General features: G+C 43.1%; 1 protein-coding gene and 1 long non-coding RNA gene across 5 annotated transcripts; one reads left to right on the top strand and one right to left on the bottom strand.

Annotated features, from left to right (window-relative positions):
• Positions 1-1,411: 1,411 nt before the first annotated feature.
• On the bottom strand, positions 1,412-7,873 carry LOC147244383 (uncharacterized). Of its 3 annotated transcripts, none has more exons than XM_086188007.1 (5): positions 7,596-7,873; positions 6,625-6,834; positions 4,662-4,716; positions 4,385-4,414; positions 1,412-2,437 (listed from the first exon to the last, which is right to left on the bottom strand). In XM_086188007.1, the coding sequence occupies exons 2-5, from the start codon at positions 6,808-6,810 to the stop codon at positions 2,046-2,048; spliced, it is 663 nt and encodes a 220-aa protein (XP_086044133.1). In that variant the 5' UTR covers positions 6,811-6,834; positions 7,596-7,873; the 3' UTR covers positions 1,412-2,045. The 3 variants fall into 3 exon arrangements, with proteins under 3 accessions (XP_086044133.1, XP_086044134.1, XP_086044132.1); XM_086188008.1 differs by having other exon boundaries at positions 7,717-7,873; XM_086188006.1 differs by lacking the exon at positions 7,596-7,873 and having other exon boundaries at positions 6,625-6,850.
• LOC147244382 (uncharacterized) lies at positions 7,212-18,402 on the top strand. Of its 2 annotated transcripts, XR_015110454.1 has the most exons (6): positions 7,212-7,294; positions 7,882-7,959; positions 8,973-9,028; positions 13,264-13,405; positions 14,916-15,017; positions 15,679-18,402. It is a non-coding gene; the product is annotated as an uncharacterized LOC147244382 (long non-coding RNA). The 2 variants fall into 2 exon arrangements; XR_015110455.1 differs by lacking the exons at positions 7,212-7,294; positions 7,882-7,959 and adding an exon at positions 8,435-8,452.
• The last annotated feature ends 639 nt before the right edge of the window (positions 18,403-19,041 follow it).

Genomic DNA, 19,041 nt, shown 5'->3' with positions numbered 1-19,041 from the left:
GTGAAGTTTCATGTAAAACATGCATATATTTCTCAAATACAGGTCACAAAAATTAGACCCATCCATAAAGAGCATCTGGCACACTGGCAGCAGGCTCCTGCATGGTCGCACTTGTAGTGGGAGTCTCACAGTGTGTATCTGGGAGTGCTGCACAAATCACATTTTCTGACTAATGTCTGTGTTTTCTGGACATTTTAACGGCGTCGTGGTCACATCCTGAGTTTGGTCGGTGTTCTGTTGTGGTGGCGACTTTAAAACTGCATAGCCCGAAAACACCTGCTTACAACTTCCTCCAACACATTTAAAAAAATGTCGGGTTCATTGCGGTGCAGTTTGCAATGCAAAACATTTGCTTTTACAGACTGAACGTTTTCTCCACATATGTTACAAGAATACATCTTCAATACACATGTACGCCGCTGTTAAAACCACAATGAGCTCCAGCACATAGACTGATCCTACTTTAGCCCGCCAGGTGGGTGAACTCACACACACGCTAGCCACAGGCTCCAGCACATAGACGGATCCTACTTTAGCCCGCCAAGTGGATAAACCCACACCGCACCACATAGCTACATAGACAGTGGGCTTTGACAATGTGGCGCATGATGGGGGTTTGAAAGGAGTTGAAAACTGTAACATAATAAATGTATAAGAACCAAAATAAAAATGGGACTGTCATTTAACAGCCGTATCATGGTAAATTATTCCAATAAGGGAAAAGCACTTAAAAAAAAAAATCCATCCATCCATTTTTTACCTCTTATCCTATTAGGGGTCACGGGGTGGAGCCTATCCCAGTAGCCTTTGGGCGAGAGGCGGGGTTCACCCTGGACAGGTCACCAGTTCATGGCAGGGCCAACACATAGAGACATTCAACCATTCACACTCACAGTCACACCTACAGTCAATTTAGAGTCTGGATTAACCTGGTCCCCTCTTGATGTCTTTGGACTGTGGAGGAAGCTGGAGTACCAGAGAGAAGCCAGCAGGAACAGGGAGAACATGGAGACTCACACAGAAAGACCCCGTGCTGCAGCTGGGGCTCCACCCACAACCTTCTTGCTGGGGGGCCACAGTGCTGACCACTGCACCACTGTGCCACCCAAAATAAGTAATGTACATTGAAAATCATTCTGATAAACATTTTAAAATTAATTTCCCAATTGGACGAACAGCCACAACACACCTGATCACATAAATGTATAAGAGGATTCCCACCCGCTGCCCCACCACCACCACCCTGCTGAGACCTCTTGTCACACCATGTCAAATTTTCTAGTTCTTCCACTGAGTTGCAGACACAAGGGAATATAGATTTCAGTTGTTGGAGCCACGCATGCGTGTTTAATGAGAATAATGAATGACATGCCATAGAAGTAAAATGCTAACACAGAATTTTATTTCTCGCAAATAACATTTGGAAAGATTCAATAGTGTGTGTTTCCCTGAGCAATGAGTCACTTGTTCAGGTTGATCAACAATTAGATATATTGCCAGGATGAGAACAATACAGTGCTTTCTACTTTCAACATGCTTTCTTCAATAAAGATATGCACATAAATAAAAAAAATGAATTCAGAAATTATATTAAAACTGAAGTTTGATCTAAACAACAACAAAAATAACAGTTTTAACCAAAGGATCTCTGACGTATTTCTGATGAGTGAAGTTACAAGATACTAACAGCTGGCTAATGAGTACATCAGTGGTCATGCGAGCACAGTGACAATCATTGCGAAAACAAGTTCAGAGGCAAATGTGTTCCACTTTGTCAGCTCTTACACTCCTGGTTTAGGAAACAGGGTGAATGGTTCTCATCATTCTGATCAAACCAAATGTAAAGTTGATCGTCGTTAAATGTTACACTTGAGCACTTATCAGGAGAACAATACCACTGACTTTCTCCTGCAGGCTGCTTTGCCCTGCCAGGTATTCGATCACATTCAAAGCCTGTTCTGAGTGACAATAAATTAAATAACTGAAGAACATGACTCGACAAAGGCATTTCAACTGATGTTAATGACACACGGGAGGCATGTTCTCTATATGAGGAAACCCCCAAATGATGCCCTCATAATCAGGCTGTATCCTTTTATGATAGACATACTGATGTAGTCTCCTTTCACCAGCTCAAAGATCTGCCCCACAAACACACTTTTGGACTGAGCTTGGGTGCATGTGACACCATCACGGATGTCCATCAGGTTGACAGTACTGTTGTAGCCTTCATTCCATTTGTTCATCTTCATGAAGAATGGATGGAACTTCTGGCTCTCCCTCTCTGCCTGGCAGCTTAAAGCGATCATCACATGGACAAAATAGAAGCCGGTCTGTGGAATCATGACGCAGCGCCTCTCCATGTCATTGGCGCCTGTGAGCTTGGGTTTCCAGTTAAGGTATCCTCCACTGGTTGTGAGATCTGTTGGCACTGACACTGTAAGACAGGGACACGCAGTTAATCAGTGAATAAAAGTGAATAAATAAACGCTGGAGAGATGATTTTTTTCCCTGTCCATGTGGGTGTTGAAGTTCCACTATGCATGTGCAGGTTCTTCTCCAGTGCAAACATCTTCTACTGCCCTGACTACCTGTAGTTGTAAGAGCTGTGCTGTGTTGCCTCTCATTCACACTTTCATGTGCACAGACTGGAGGGATCAAATCGCCAACCATGCACTCCACACAACATACATATGTCAGACTTTGTCCATGGCAGAGGCGTTTAACATAGCATTCATTTTGTGTTGTGTTCATTTCCTGGAAACACGAGCAACACTACAAATACATAGATTGACCTTTATTTGTCCAGACGGTAGTCTTTATCAGTGTGAATTAATGTAGTTTGGAGGGTTAGGGTATTCTATTTAATGTTTTATCACCTTCATTCATATGAATGTGATGGAGTAAATATTAGATACACCTGTCAGTCAAATCCAGTACAGTTCAATCGACAGTTAAAATAAACCCTCTCTCAAGGAGATTGCAGAGGAATTGAACATTAAAATTCCTATAAAGGGGGATTTGTGTGTGTGTGAGGGGGGGGGTATGGGGGTGTTGTTATGGTTACGGAACCCAACACATGAATTATAATCAATAGTAGACACATACCCTGACATACCCTTCACCCCTAACCCCTGACACACCCTTACCCTATAATCCGAACCCTTAGGGTACGTTTCCCCTGGCTCACTTCGGCCGGGGTCGGGTCGGTTTGGCCCAGTTTCCACTGACCCCAACATGGTACTAGCTGTTATCATTTTGGTCCCTGCTCCACTGGGGTTCCAAGTGAGCCAAGCAGGGACTAACGTGACAAACACATAACGGGCATTGAGTGGGTAATTTACCCGTTTACACTGTCTACTTCGTATCATCTTGGCCTTGGTGGAATCCTGGACAATCGCTTGGTCAAGTCCTTTATATTTTTCTTGGGTGTTGTGTTTCACCGCTTGAAGCCTTGCCTGTCTGTCGTCCCTCACTTTCAGTTCAAGCAAAAACCACTGACTGAGCAACAGGCATAACGCTGCCTCCATGTTGTCCATTGTTGTTGTTGAGTTGCACACAAATTACGCCAGGGAACTCTTGGCCGGTGAGTCCACCCAAGCTGACGTGGTACCCAGTGCTGGTGGAAAAGCACTGAGCCATACCAACCCCCCCCCCCCAACCTGAGCTGAAGTGAGCCGGTGGAAACACGTCTTTATATACCCTAACCCCTCACACACTCCAACCCCTCACACACCCTAACCCTATAACCCTAACCCTTCTATACCCTAACCCTCACACACCCTAACCCTATAATCCTAACCCTTTTATACCCTAACCCCTCACACACCCTAACCCTATAACCCTAACCCTTTTATACCCTAACCCTCACACACCCTAACCCTATAACCCTAACCCTTTTATACCCTAACCCTCACACATCCTAACCCTATAACCCTAACCCTTCTATACCCTAACCCTTCTATACCCTAACCCCTCACACAGCCTAACCCATAGCATATCAATAACCATGGAAAAACCAAAACACTGGTGAAGCAAAACATTAAAACATTTTCAAGCCAAAAAGCTGAGCCAAAACTGAACACTGAATCATCCTGTACACCTACTCACTCAGCATTCTTTTCCACCCCCACACACGCAGGTGCACATGTGGTTTCACCCTTAAAACTTGTAATGTCTCAAATTGAGACGCTTACACTGTCTTGAGTGGGTTGTCTACTCAGATTTGAAATTATTTTCGATTTCTTTCAATGCTAGTTTTTGAGGGGAGTTGTTTTTTATCCAGTCTGCATGTACTGCTTATAGTATTTGGATCCATGCACCAAACATCTGAACGAATGAAGAAACTGATTCCAATTGCAGTCTCAAGGAAAAAAGACCTTACCTAGATGAAAGAGCAGTCTTTTAGGAGAGTCTGTGGAAAGACACAGAGCAATGTTACTGCCAGTAATACACATCATCGATGTATGTTAAAATGCTTCATAAAGGTAAGTGAAGAGCAGTAAAGAAGGCAGTGACATTTCTCTGGAAACATAGAGTAGTACCTCAATGTACACACAAATCAGCACTTATTGTTTAAGAACCCCACTCCCACAAAACACACAAACAAACACACACACACAGACACACACACACAGACACACACACACAGACACACACACCTGTGGAGCAAGGACTTGGCTGAATGGAATAGGCAGGACTTGGCACATCTGCTCCCTAGCAAAGACAGACAAAATGTTAAAGTTTCCTAACAGGCCAGGAACAAATCTGTCCTTCCTTCCTTCAATCATGAGTAGTCTCTTGATTGACAGTAGGAAATTAGGTAAGTACATTTTATCTATATGGCACCTACATGCAAAGACAATTAAAAAAAAAGATTCAAAAAAACAATAATGATAACATCCATCCAACCATTTTCTACCTCTTATCCTGTTAAGGGTCGTGTGTGTGTGTGTGTGTGTGTGTGGGGGGGGGGGGGAGCCTATCCCAGCAGCCTTCAGGCAAGAGGTGGGGTTCCCCCTGGACAGGTCACCAGTCCATCACAGGGCCAACACATAGAGACAGACAACCATTCACACTCACAGTCACACCTACAGTCAATTTAGAGTCTGGATTAACCTGGTCCCCTCTTGATGTCTTTGGACTGTGGAGGAAGCTGGAGTACCAGAGAGAACCCACACAGGAACAGTGAGAACATGGAGACTCACCCAGAAAGATCCTGTGATGGAGCCGGGGCTCCACCCACAACCTTCTTGCTATAGGGGGCGACAGTGCTGACCACTGCACCGCTGTCCCACCCAAAGTAAGTAATGTACATTGAAAATCATTCTGATAAACATTTCAAAATTAATTTCCCTGATGGACGAACAGCCACAACACACCTGATAACATAAATGTATAAGAGGATTCCCACCTGCTGCCCCACCACCACCACCCTGCTGAGACCTCTTGTCACACCATGTCAAAAAGCCTAACCCTAACCATTGCACCACCGTGCCTCCCTTAATAATATACATATGTATAAATACATAAGTAAAATTAACAACACAGCAACAAAACAGCAAAGCAGCACTGGGACTGACTTGTTAAGAACATAGCAACAACGCAGAAGCACAATGAGTGCAGGTTTAATCAGAAGCCTGTCTGAATAAAAACGTTTTCAGCTGCTTCATGAACCCAGGGGTCAACAGAACGCAGTCGGCTGCATTCTGGATTGTTTGAGGGCAGTTTAATGAGGTGTGACTCAAACAGGTGAAAAGAGTTACAATAATCTAAATGAGAGGAATTAAAGGCATGAACTCCATTTCTCCATTTCAAACTTGTTACTGTGAAGCTTAAAAAGGCTGTCTCAGAGAAATTCTAAGTGTATTACCTCACTATCACCACCTTGCTAATGTGTTATTAGTTAAAAAAATGTATTCTAGTATATTTATAATGTTTAAAAATCCCTGATTATAATTATAATTCCTGATTATGTTAAATGAAGATTTATTTTGCTTCCGACATGCTTTAGTTTCATTATTACGGAAAATATTACTTTTACAGTTTCACCCAAATCGCAGTGATTAGGGACCTTTTCTTACTGAAGCAACTCTCCAAAATAAATGAAGTGCTCTGCCGGGGGGAGACCAAATAAAATCCTTGATAATGAGTAGCTGTGTCTAAAAAACCTTTACCGAACAGAGGCAGCTGAATGCTGCAGCAGTGAAGGACAGAAGAGGCTCACTCGAGCTGCTCCGTGCAAAAAAACAAAAACAGAAACACTATTGCATGTGACCAGGTAAGCCTGGTTTATGCTTCTGCGTCGCGGCGTAGGACCCCTACGCGGACCCTACGTCGTAAGGAATCAGAAACACGTGACGCTGAGCGCCCCCCGACTCTCAACAGATGAGCGGTAAAGAAAATAGATGGTTGGAGGGATCGCTTCTTGCTCCAACAACTGTTAAGGACCTTCCTGACTAGTGAGACACAGCGACATCTAGTGGACTATCTGGTAAATCGCCGCGACACTGAGCTGGAGAGAGGGCTCCTGTCAGATGGAGGTGCCCATGGCTGAAATCATGTCTCATCATCCTCAGCCTCAACCTCCACCAGTCGTACAGGAGCACGAGTGTGGGAACTGACCTCTTTCCCTTGCGCTCCAAAGGTGGGCCGCTGCATAGAACCCACAAAGTTGGTGTAAAGGTAGACGGCAGAGCAGCTGAAGAGCACCAGCACAGTCGTGATTCTCAGGCGCACCTCCTGTTGCTTCATGTCCTTGCAGTGTTTGAGGAGGACGAGCAGAGACTTGTCTGGGCCTTCTTTCATCATCGCATCCCCACTGACACCTTCACACTGCATGGCGACAGTTCAGAACTCTCAGAAACTGCTCGTTGCCCTTAACCGTTGCAGAGCCTTTTATTAGCCAACAAAAAAGGGGCTGTTAGTCTGACGCCTACTCAAAAATGTCCTCGTCTGTTCATTCATTAAAGCACGAGGAACCCAACAGAGGGAGGGACTGATCCCCATATTTGACTTTTCACTTTTTAATTGTTGCCCTGACAAAAGATTACTCATTAGCTCTTTGATGTATGTGGATGTACTTGATAAATCACAACATACCCCTGAGGCGAGTGACACAACTAATTACACCACTTAAGCAGCAGTTTTGCCAACATTTGCGTTCTTCCCACCTGTCTCCACATTTCTGTGACTCGTCTCTCCAGATAGATGGGAAACCAATTACTCTCCATGATGGAGTGACAGAGGTGTTCAAGACATTATGGATCTCCGGACATCAGGACCTTGTGAGAAGGTGAGCACCCCCCCCCCCCCCCCCCTTCTCATGGTCTCCCTGTCTGGGAGCCATAATGTGACGTGGCTCACGAAGGAGACAAGGGACGGTGCCTGGACATTTGGACACACATGCGCGCGCACCCACCCACGCACACGCACACGCACACACACACAATTGTTTATGGGGCTTGATGAGTACACTGTATGTATGGTTTGGATGTTTGTTACTGCCATGTTTGGTGACACAGGTTACACAAGCGGTGCGCCGGCGTCGAGAACTCAATGTGCCGCAACTCTCACTCGCCTCACCCACAACTCACCTGCGACAGTTTTCACCCCTGCCTAAAATCCCAGCGTGTAGTGAGGTACCAACTAGGCGTCCCACTCTTCATCTGCTCCCTGCTTCAGACTCTGGTCCTACATACACACACATTATCTCACCTGGACTTTCTATATCGACCTCATGCCTGGTCCGGCTCCACTGCTCCTCAGCAGAGGAGCGCGCCGCTGCAGGGGCGGTGTTTATGGAGCGCAGGGCACGGGTGTGTGTGTTCCGTTGTGTTTAGGGGTGTTTGTTTTAGACCTCTTTTCTTCTTTTGAATTCAGCAGGTTGTCCTCTCGTCACAAGACAAAGAAAGTGCAGATAACTGGTGCTCAGTGATCAAATTCACTTGGTTGACAAAGGTGAGGAGATGTATTTTGTTTATGCTGTAATGTTCATGAAGACTTATGCGTGTGCGTGCTAGACGACGTTACAAGACAATATCAGCAGTCATCGTGGTACAGAGAGACACGGACGTGGCAGAAAAGTAAACTGTGCGTGTTATGTTAATGAAGACTATAGTGCGATGGCGTTAAAGCAACGATATCAGGAAAATGTCAAGATTATTTACCGTACTTACGCTTGCAAAACCACGGGCTTTTATTTTCAAAGTTACTGATTAGTACTTCCACTAAGAAGTTTTCAATGTTGCTTGAGGAAAATATGTTATACAGACTCGCTGTCTCAGTAAATTGTGGTTGAGAGTAAATCGTGTTTATGTCAAAGGATTTTCGTTTCCATTCACGGGGGATTAAGGTGCTATCGAGGGATACCACGCTGTGTAAGACGGGGACTTTATTTTCTAAAATTCCGTTGGCTTCACTTCCTCTTTGTGTCGGTCCTCTTGCCGGGCAGGTAACGTATAATCAATTCTCCCAATATCATAAACGTTAACCAGAGTCGTCTCACAAAAACGTTGGGTCAGTGTATCAATGGTTTCCCGTTTGAGAGCTGCATCTACTGTAACTGAAATGTAAAACGTGCAAACGCCAGAGGAATCTCTGGTTTGGGGGAAGGGACGCCAGCTGTCAAAGTGGCGAGCGCGCAGCTAGTTTTCTCATTCAGCAGCAACAGGTAGATCAAGTGCATCGAATGATGCGAGGGCAGAAACTGGCTGTGACGGTGTCTTTAACCGTACTTTCTTAACGCAGCCGAGCAGGACAGCTTTGAGTTTCGCGAACACAATCTGGCGCTGTTAGCCCAGAGCTGCTAAGTCACGCGTCGACTGTGAGACTTGCGCCAGCAGTAACCCCGACACGGCCTCGCACGTTTCTGCTTTTCGCCTGCTGAAAAGCAGAGACGTCTCCTCTTTACTTCATCCCCTCTTGTCAACTGTATCTCACTCACTGATTTATCTTTCTGCATTGTCCTCCAGGTGTCGCCAGATGAGATGGCAGTGTAAAATCTGTGGATTCATAGAGACAACAAGGGGTAATCTTCTGACCCGTTACAGACTACAGCACAGGACATTTGAAATTGGAAACTCGCTACCTTGTCTTGTTCATGATTGTCCATGCACCTTCAAAACTTTGAATGCCCTACACACACATCTTTCAAGATACCATCCAGAAGATGAAACTAGAGGGCCAGGAGTCATATTCTGTTTTACATGTTTAATTTGCTCAACTAAACACCCCACTAAAAAAAGAATATTTCCCCCAGCTTGGGAATCACCTGAGAAGATATGAAACTGTAGAGTGCGTTTGTGTTGGATGCACGTTTGCCACCAATATCTATGTGTCACATTTATTTCGCACAAAAGCAGAAAGCACAGATGCCATTCCCTTGGAAGACTTCAAGCCAGATGTCATCGGTGAACATCAAAGTTTATCACATCAAACTGATCAATTAAGTGACAGTGACGACGAGGATACCGGGAGAAATCATCCAGTGGATAAGAAGTGGCTCGCTTCTCTTGAAGTTGGAAAGCGTGCACAACGTTTCTGCTGAATGTATTGATGATTTGGTGGAGGAGCTCCATTTTGTATCCACAGCATCTGCTCCAGTAATTGGTCAGCTAGTTGATACAAGTTTAAAAAATAATTCTTGTGTTTTGGAGGAGGACATTGTCAACAAATTAGTCGAGGAACTTTGTAGGTCTCACCCTGTAAGCAAAGCCCTGGGACTGGACGGGCCTTTTGGCTCTGTGTATAAAAGAAGAAAATACTTTAAGGAGCAGTTTGAATTCATTGAGCCAGTGGAGGTCATCCTTCACTCACAAGAGAATCTCACCTTTCAATATGTGCCCCTCCTTCAGACTTTGCAAAATATACCCAGCAATGAGGATCTCGCAAATGAGGTTTTAAAAAAAAAAACAACCAAGCTCATCCACTCAGTATATCTCATTTCAAGATGGGGAATACTACCAAAAAAATCCATTCTTTGCTGTAGAGGAGCCCAGAATCTCCTTGATTCTATACGTGGATGATTTTGAGGTTTGTAACCCAATAGGGACGTCCCGCAAAAAACACAAGATAACAGCCATTTACTGGCTGCTGGCAAATGCACCACCTGGACTGCGCTCTGCACTTGAGGCAATAAATTTGGCCATTCTCTGCAAAGCCGTTGACGTGAAAAGGTTTGGCGACGATACCGTGTTAGAGCGTCTCTTGAAGGACTTGTCTGTCTTGGTGAAAGAAGGAGCTTTTGTTGCCTGTGCTGGAACGAATATTAGAGGCACAGTATATTGTGCTGCAGCGACAATCTTGGGGCACATTCTCTTGGTGGACTTGCTGAGAGTCTTACAGGCCCTTACATTTGCAGGTTCTGCTTAGGACATCGCTCTGAACACTCTCAAAAGGAAATACGCTGCGGAGATTTTCCACCTCGCGCAGAGGAAGCCCATAACTTGCATCTCAAAACTCTTGAAGAGGATTCCAGCTTGCCACATTGCTACGGGGTCAAGAGGGCCTGCCCACTAACTAATAAGCTGAGTCACTTCAGTTTTGTTGGAGGTTACCCACCTGACCTTCTCCATGACCTTTCTGAAGGAATCATTCCTGTAGAACTAGCGCACTGTCTGAAAACTTTCATCAAGAACAAATACTTTACATTATCTGAACTTAAAACTTAAATCAAGCAGTTTCCTTTTAAGTTTGCAGGTGATCTTGACCGTCCCCAGTCAATCCCTGCTCATTTTGCAAGCCGTGGTTCTGTAGGAGGAAATGCTCATGAAAACTGGGCACTCATAAGATCACTACCACTGATCATTGGCTCAAGGACACCCCCCGGTGATCAAGCGTGGCAAATTCTTTTGACCCTGAAGGACATTGTAGAGCTTTTAGTGGCCCCTCGACACTCCCTTGAAAGTCTTGCTTATCTTGACTCCAAAATATCCGAGCATCGTCATAGGTTGAAGGAAGTATTTCCTGAGCTGTGTTTGCCACCCAAACACCATTTTTTGGAACACTATCCGGCGCTCATAAAAGCCTTCGGTCCTCTGGTGGGACTGTGGACGATGCGCTTTGAGGCCAAACTCAGGTTCTCCAAACGTGTGGTGAGGTTCTCAAGCAATTTCAAGAATGTCTTGCTCTCACTTTCGACAATACATCAGCTGACGATGGCTTACAATTGGCAAAGAAATATGGCTAAGCCTGCCATGTTTGTCAGCAAAGTGTCATCTTTGCCTTTGGAAGTCCTGCATGTTGAAATTCAGGAGTCCATCAAGGAGCAGTTTCCTCAGCTAACAAGTGTCCAGTTGTCTAACACTGTAACATACCATGGAACAAGATATTCAGCTGGGATGATCTTGCCATATGGTTTGACAGGAGGGCTTCCAGACTTTGTAGAGATCATCCAGATATTGACTTTGGAAAGAGATTTCTATTTTATTGTCAAAAAGCTGAATGCTTGGTACCTGGAACGCTTCAGATCTTTTCTATTGGAAAGCTGTAGGGAACTTATTCTTGTTCATCGGCACAGCGTTCCGGACGTCTATCCACTTACAGCTTACAGTCTCTTACGGAAGCGTGTTGTTACATTGAAACGCTTTGTGTGTTGCACATTTTAGGTGACATCAAACTGTTGGGTGGGGATGGTTTTGCATTGAAGTCTATTTTCAAAATCAGCTGCCCACCAATCACCCATTCACAGAGGATCAAACTTTTTTTGGTGTATAATAGTGGAATAACTACTGGACCTAAGAATTTTAAAGATTGTATTTTTTTTTTCCCTACTAGGCAACCGGACATGGATTCAGCAGTGCTCCGGGTGATTTTTGGACACAGAATAGAGAAAGTGAAGCTTCTGTCTGGAATACCAGAGACTATTGAGGAGCTGAATTTAGCCATCAAACAGCAACTAAGCATCGCTTCAGCCTGCAGTATTTAGATCCAGATTTTGAGGACTTTTTCACTCTCCACGCCACTGCTCAAATTCAAAACAGAGCAACAGTACAGGTTGTGTCAATTGAACCAGTTGTTCTTAATTTGTATCCAGTGCCACACAATGAAAGCTATGCTGGAAGTTACACCTCAGAGCAATCCTTTGATCCACCCTCTACAAGCTCTACTGCACAGGAGTCCCTCGACTCGTCAGATTCATCAACCCCAAGCACAATCATCTTATCACCCAACCGCAACCAACAGAGAAAGCCATGGCCAACTGAATTCATCATTCCAGAATTCTCTGTTGAAACTGAGACAGTTCTTGAAAGAGCCAATGAACCCTACAAAAAAGATGGCACATTGCTGACAACTCCAAACATCAGGTCTGACATGCTTGAAAAGCTAGCTCATTCCATTTATACATACACTGCCTATCCATCATCCCTGCAAGTTCTCTCTGTTGCTGAAGCACTTATCAAGGCCCACCCATGTCTGAGGGATCCAGGGTGCTCTTCAGGTCTCAGTGGATGGCTGAGTCGCATTAAATATAAAATGAGTAACTACAGGACAAAGCTAAGAGGCTTTGGGATTCCAGAAGTTACATGCAATGCGCTGGAGCACAAATGTCCTGATGACCAGAAGTCTGCGAAATATGTTAAAAAGGCAGGAAGGGCAGAGGTTAACTATCTCCCGCCCTACCCTGTTGGTGAAGATGAGCACAGCTTGGAATAAAACAAGAGAGGAACTAATCACTGAGTTCAACAAGAAGAAGAATGTCAATGACAAAATGAGCCAAACATTTGCCCTCAGGCGACATGAAGTCATCAACCAATGTCCAAGTGTTGAAGCCACGAAGGGCCGCTGGCCTGCCCTGTTCAGTTGCTCACAGGCGAGTTTACTCTTGTAATTGCTGTTAAGAGACAAAACGTTCATGACAGCTGATAAATACGATGACAGTTCAATCAAGTTCTGTGAAAGCTGCTGAAAATATTGTATGTGAATGTATGAAACGTACAAGACTTGGTGGGCGGCATGGCGGGCGGCATGGCTCAGGGTTAGAGTGGCCGTCTAGCAACCGAAGGGTCGCTGGTTCGATCCTCGACCCCGGTGACCATGTCAAAGTGTCCTTGAGCAAGATACTGAACCCATAATTGCTCCTGATGAGCAGGTTGGTGCCTTGCATGGCAGCCTCCACCGTGAGTGTGTGTGTGAACGGGTGAATGAGACGACACTGTAAAGCACTTTGAGTACCGCTAAGGTAGAAAAGCGCTCTATAAAATTGAGTCCATTTACCATGAGTCCATTTGGTCTGAAACCTTTTCTCTTTTGATGACTTTTCAGATCAGTGCAGAATTTCAGAGAATCACTACTGTGCCTCTGGAGCCTGCCTTGGACCTTCACACTCCAAAGTTACCCAGGCTGTTCCGCGCCAAAGGTGGAGCACTTGGACAAAGACTGAAAACCATCATGGAACTGAATGGAGGTAAAATACTTTTTGAAATTAAAGATAGATTTATATATGAGATTCCTAAGGTTTTTTTTACAACTCAAGATGGCAAAAACTAGGAAAAGATCTGCATCCAGATAATATTTTAGCATGATGTCTTTTTTTTTAAGTTTTGTGATTTTTACATGTATCTTTTGAGTGCTTTGTAGTTTAGGTGCTGGCACATAGTCGAGGTTTCCCTGTCTCATTGTGTAGGTCTGGTGGGCCACTTGGCCATTGACAGGCCAAAATATCCTTGAATTTTCATTGATTTCAGAGTAATCATTGCTGGTTCCTGGTGGTGTCTTTGTGGCACTGCTTTGCAAACACCTGGCCATGAGCTATGCTCTGACCTTTGTCTCGCTGGCTACCTCCGGCTTGTGTATAGCAAAGAATGGTGTCTTCAAACGCAGCCCAAGATCTCATACATCTTTGTTTGAATGGCCACAAATACCCATAGTTAAAATACACAGGCCAAACATGGGGCACTTGTAATAAATATTAAACTATGGACAGTGTTACATTAACTTCTACAAGGACAGAATTTAAAACGTATGAAAAAATGAACTTGTAATTCAAATTCCTGATCCAAAGATCCCAAAGTTAAGTAGAAATGTAAAGTTCTGTTCATGCAGCATTTTTAATGACTATCAGAACACGAAAATGTAGTCGTGAGTGTATTTTGCTGTCAGAAATTCTTTAACACCCCTAACCTTTAAATAAAAATCAAATCACAACTTGCGAGTGTAAAAATTGAAAACCCCCTTGACTATACTTTCTATTCAATTGGCCACAAACGTTTTCAAGCTGCAGCGTTTAAAACATTCAAAAAAGGGACAATCCAGTGACTAACGCACTTTTTCTGCAGCCAGTTGGGACTGTGCTGTAGGGTTATTCTCTGTGTGATTACTTTGTGATATGTATGGAAACAGCTAACCAAAAACCTTCATTCAGGCATGACGAGTAAACCACTGACATTTTAAAGCAAGCACAAGTCCCAATCAGCACTGACCACTGGGTCTGGCAGAAGGGTTAAGGGAAATCCTGATGTTTGACTTTAGGCTCAATGTCAAGATACTACAATTTTATCACCATGTGCATGATAGTATTATTAGAATGGGCACTGCCTTAGATTCAGCTGAAGTCTGTGTTTAGGGGTGTTTTAGAGAAACAAAGGGGTCGAAAAGGTATAGTGTGTTTAGTGTTCCATCCTAGCAGAGTTGTAGCGCTCATCAGAGTTGATGTGTGGGAATGATAGAGGCATGAATGAATGAAGGAAGGGAGGAAAGGAGAATATAGCCATGACATTTAAGAATGAAGTCAATGGATTTTTAGCTCTTTTGTGAAGCGGTTTAGGTAAACACTGCCAAGTTTAAAAGCACCGCGATCAAAATCACAATAATGGTACCCTGGGTGTGCAGAAAGGGTTGTTTAATGTACATCTTCAGTGGGTTTTGTTTTCCTTTGCTTTTATGATTGGCTCACGAGTTGTGACTTTTCTCGCCAGGCGTCTTCACACTCTTCTGTTGAGAGGACCAGAGAGGTTGTCCTTCGGTGCCTGATAGAATATATTGGAGAAAACGGGGAACATCTGATCACAGAATTCAATGTAGGTACACTTCATTTGCATTTACCCAATCAAAACATAAATGAGCCGCGACACAGCTATGTCACAATTTTTTTTTTAACATGTTTGTGATTTTTAGCCCCACAGTTCACAGGAGATTGTTAATGTCAGACATGTTCACAAACTTTGTGAAAAGTGCTTGGTTTTGTGAGAAGGAACACCTGACAGGAGGGAGACCAGGCCAGACAAGATGCAGAACATGATGCAGAAAGTTGCAGTTGTGTGTTGTCCTTTCTTTTTGTTTCCAACGCAAATTTAACTCCCTTTTGAGAAATCACAGGATGTCTTCTCTTGCTTTACTGCTCGCTTTGCAGCGTTCAAACTGTTGCAGCGTTCAGACTGTTGCAGCTCACATCAAGCATCAAACGTTCATTTAATGCATTCATCAGACACACAAAAATAATATCATCTATGGTCATCCGTTAACCTCCTCCCTCAGCTGTGAGTCCACAATACAGTTCCCTAATATTAATCACTGGTGGATATTTGAACTTGAGGTTTTGCTATTTCTTCTACCTTTACATTGATACGGGTGACATCAAAACCCTATCACAAAAATCTTTGTGATACCGTTTTGTCATTGATGTGTTACAACGTTTTGATGGTTTAAAACCATGGCACTGATTACAGTTTCATGTTTCAGGACGCAGATGACTTGGAAGAACGTGGGCAGCTTGTGGTGGCGATCACTGTGATCATGGAGGCTGGACACTCCACAAGTGACAGCTCAAAGGAGATTGGAGTTGTCACTGAGGGTACCGAGGTTATCACAGGACTTGGAGATGTAGCCAGAGCTTGCTGTCTCCTCTGTGGCTTGACCTACACACTTAACCTCAATTATCCCAGCAGCTTAGGTACACCTTTGAGGCATTCCAAAAACTTTTTATGGAACTGGATGTGTCAAAGCTGTCAAAGAAAGTCCAGTCCTTAAAGGGCAAACTTCTGGCTTGAAATAAGGCTGGGTCCACAGTTGAGAATGGACCGTTCCTGCAGAGCCTGAGAATGGTTTGGACTGACCTGGACTCTAAACCACAGACACTATTGAAATAGCGTACCAGTGCCCTTCTTTGTGTCATGTTACTGCACTGGCACTGCTAGAGGGTGTTTCCCATACCTCAGGCACAATGTTTTCCTGTCACAGTGTTGAATTGAGTATTTTCTTCAGAGCATTTAATTTACTGTTTTTACAACTGTAATAAAGATGTTTGTGTGGCAGTTCCCAAAGAGGTAGAAAGTGATCCAACACTGTATTTACTTCATCAATGTACTTCTTTAATGTTAGTAACGGTACCGGGATCTCCTGCTCATGCATCCCAGGCAGAATCAATGACTTAGCTGCAAGTCACCTTATTTGAACTCTTGAACATCTGGAAGTAGTAAAAGGGGTTTTACAAGGGGGTCCCACAAATCTACTGAGCACCAGGACTAGTTGGTGCCGTTCCGACAACAGGAAGGAACTCATAAATAGTGGAGATAACACAGACACACATTCCAAGAACATTTGTCTTTTAGATCTACGTCAGCTTATATCATGTATATGCTTGACTTGTAAGTATACGTGTGTACAAAGTATTATTAAAAGATAATATAGAAGACAACAGAAAAACACTTAATATCAACAACATATTTTGAACTTGATATTCTGTGTGTCCCAATGTTCAGCTTCCACAGAGCTTGGAATTGCACATTTGAAAGTGCTAAGTTTGTCAGTGCCAGTTGCCAAAAATGAAAGGGAAATTTCTGATATGGTTAGTTCCAAGTCAAAATGCTAACTTACTACATATTGAAAGAATTTTGTTGTTCTTCAAGACCAAAATTGCTCAAACTTGTGTCATTGAGGTAAGAAATGTGAGTAATGCTTTTAAAAGTAATGTGAGTTATTGCTGATAAGTTTAAGACAAGCCTATATTTCAGCTTGACGATTGAGCATTTGAAAGTGCCAGGTTTAAATGTTAGTACCAATTTGGGCACATAATATCATTTTTCCCACATTGTGTGAATATGTACTTGTTTCATTTTATTTATTTTTATTGTGTGGCACACACACCAAAGTAGTATTTTTTTTCTGAAGACAGGTAAATATTCCTTTAGTTTTTACCAGAGCCACAACAGGTCTTCCAGGAGTCTCATTTGAGACGGGCATTTTGGTTATTTGGAAATTTGAAAATGCTGTACCTTTAACAGTCCGATTAAAAGTGTTACTTTTGTCAAGCATGAAATGCCATTGTATGTTACTTAAGTAATATTTATTCTGTATTTTCTGGTCGACCAACTCTAATCTCACACTAAAATGTAGGTCGTAACACCAACATGCATACGTGCCCAAGAAACAATAATATTTACATTTTAATTAATTTTATCGAGAACAATTTTGAACATGCAATGAATAAAAAGATTAGTAGTACTCAATTATATATCTTTTATGTATTGAATTGAATTAATTTATATAAGTTCCTTTTACTAATTTAGACATTCCTCTTATTGATTTTTACTTCATATTTTTGTTTAAGTTTAATTCATTTTTGTGCTTGATTTGAATCTACTCAACTTAAATGGGTAATTCTTAAGAGTCTGATTTGAGTTATATTTACTCAACTTTTAACATAGTGAAATTTACTTAATAATATTGTGTGTAATCTGTTGCCTCAATTTTATTGAGTAGTTATGGTGTATCTGTTTTTACAGTGTACATTCAGGGCTGGACTGGCCATCTGGCATACCGGGCAATGCCCAACGAGAGCTGAGAGATTTCATTGGACTGGCCCAGTGTCCTTCAAGAAAATCAACCAATGGGCCGCGTTTCGCGTCTCCGATACCGTTACGTTCGATGAAAAACTAGACACTTTAAAAAAAAATTATGACAGTTATGGGCCGGCCCAAAGATGTGCATCGGTCTCTGTGAGTAGTGAAAGAGTATCACTCTTTTAACATGGTTGCTGTCTTCCATGTAGAATACTGCACTTTATTTTAATTTTTGAAACTTCAACATGTGCACTACATCCTCTGGTATGGCGTGTGCTTACACATATCGTGTAAATAACCATGGTGGGCTGCCAGGGATCAAAAATGCCAGGGCCATTTTTTTGGTCCCAGTCCAGCCCTGCCTACATTGTTGAATTATGGGGAAGGAGTAAACCATTCTGGATTTGGTGGGTCCCCACTATAATGGTTTGCTCCAATTCGCAGAGGGGTATTTAAGTGAGTTTCTTTTACGGTGGCGGGGTTTGTTTTGTAGAGGGAAACTCCTAGCCTGGTGCCAGGCTACAATTCTGCCATATTTGTCTGCAGCTCCTTGCGTAATATTTTTTCTTGTTTTTTGAAAATAAAATGTCATTCCCGGCACTTGAAGCTTTGCTGGCTCCTGTGTTTCAACCTCCTTGCCCGAGTCTGGCTTCCCCTGATCCCCTACAATTGGGGAAGCCGCTTAGGTGCATCACAGACCTATAAAAGGTCTTTTCAGAAGGTGCAGCCCACCTGTCCATGTGCTACCTATCCATCTTTATTGAACTGAATAATATTGCGCTGCAACCAGCTGTGGAGGTTCAAAGTGTTCTGTACTTATGTCATAACATTACTTGGAATTAAAAACAACAGTATTAAATCAAACCTCTGTAAATGCATGACTAAAGCCTTGCATAAACCTTTAAACAGTTTCTGGAGGAGTGATATTTATATTTTTCATTTTATTTTATTTCATGTTATTGACGTAATCTGCCACAGTCACTGTTTCTCCTGACAATATCATTGATACATCCCATGGTTTGATAGATTCTTGGAACGTGTTTTAATGTAATGACGTCATTTTCGTAAGAACCTTCCCTGACTCACAAGGTTGACCCCTGCTCACTGCACCCCAACAAAATGTGAACTTCTTTTAAGAGCCTGTCATAGGAAATCACCTCTGTCTCCCATCTTACACTCATGTTACTCAACTGGAGTGTAGCTATGGCACCCAGCTCAGTAACCTCATATCACACAATGGTCAGAGCAAAAACAATCACTTGTG

Source organism: Aulostomus chinensis, chromosome 19 (assembly GCF_037954235.1).
Source record: "Aulostomus chinensis isolate RoL2024-O1b breed Wild chromosome 19, RoL_Achi_v1.0, whole genome shotgun sequence".
Taxonomy (NCBI): Eukaryota; Metazoa; Chordata; class Actinopteri; order Syngnathiformes; family Aulostomidae; genus Aulostomus; species Aulostomus chinensis.
The sequence above is the reverse complement of the archived record's forward strand: the minus strand, read 5'-3'. Positions and strand labels throughout refer to the sequence as shown.

Bases quoted from the DNA above. Each gene is read 5' to 3' on its own strand.
- LOC147244383 (XM_086188006.1), bottom strand. From the start codon at position 6,840: ATGCAGTGTGAAGGTGTCAGTGGGGATGCGATGATGAAAGAAGGCCCA. The intron at 4,717-6,624 runs GTCAGTTCCCAC...TGTCTTTGCTAG, and splicing joins TTGGAGCGCAAGGGAAAGAG to GGAGCAGATGTGCCAAGTCC. The intron at 2,438-4,384 runs GTAAGGTCTTTT...CCTGTCTTACAG, and splicing joins AAGACTGCTCTTTCATCTAG to TGTCAGTGCCAACAGATCTC.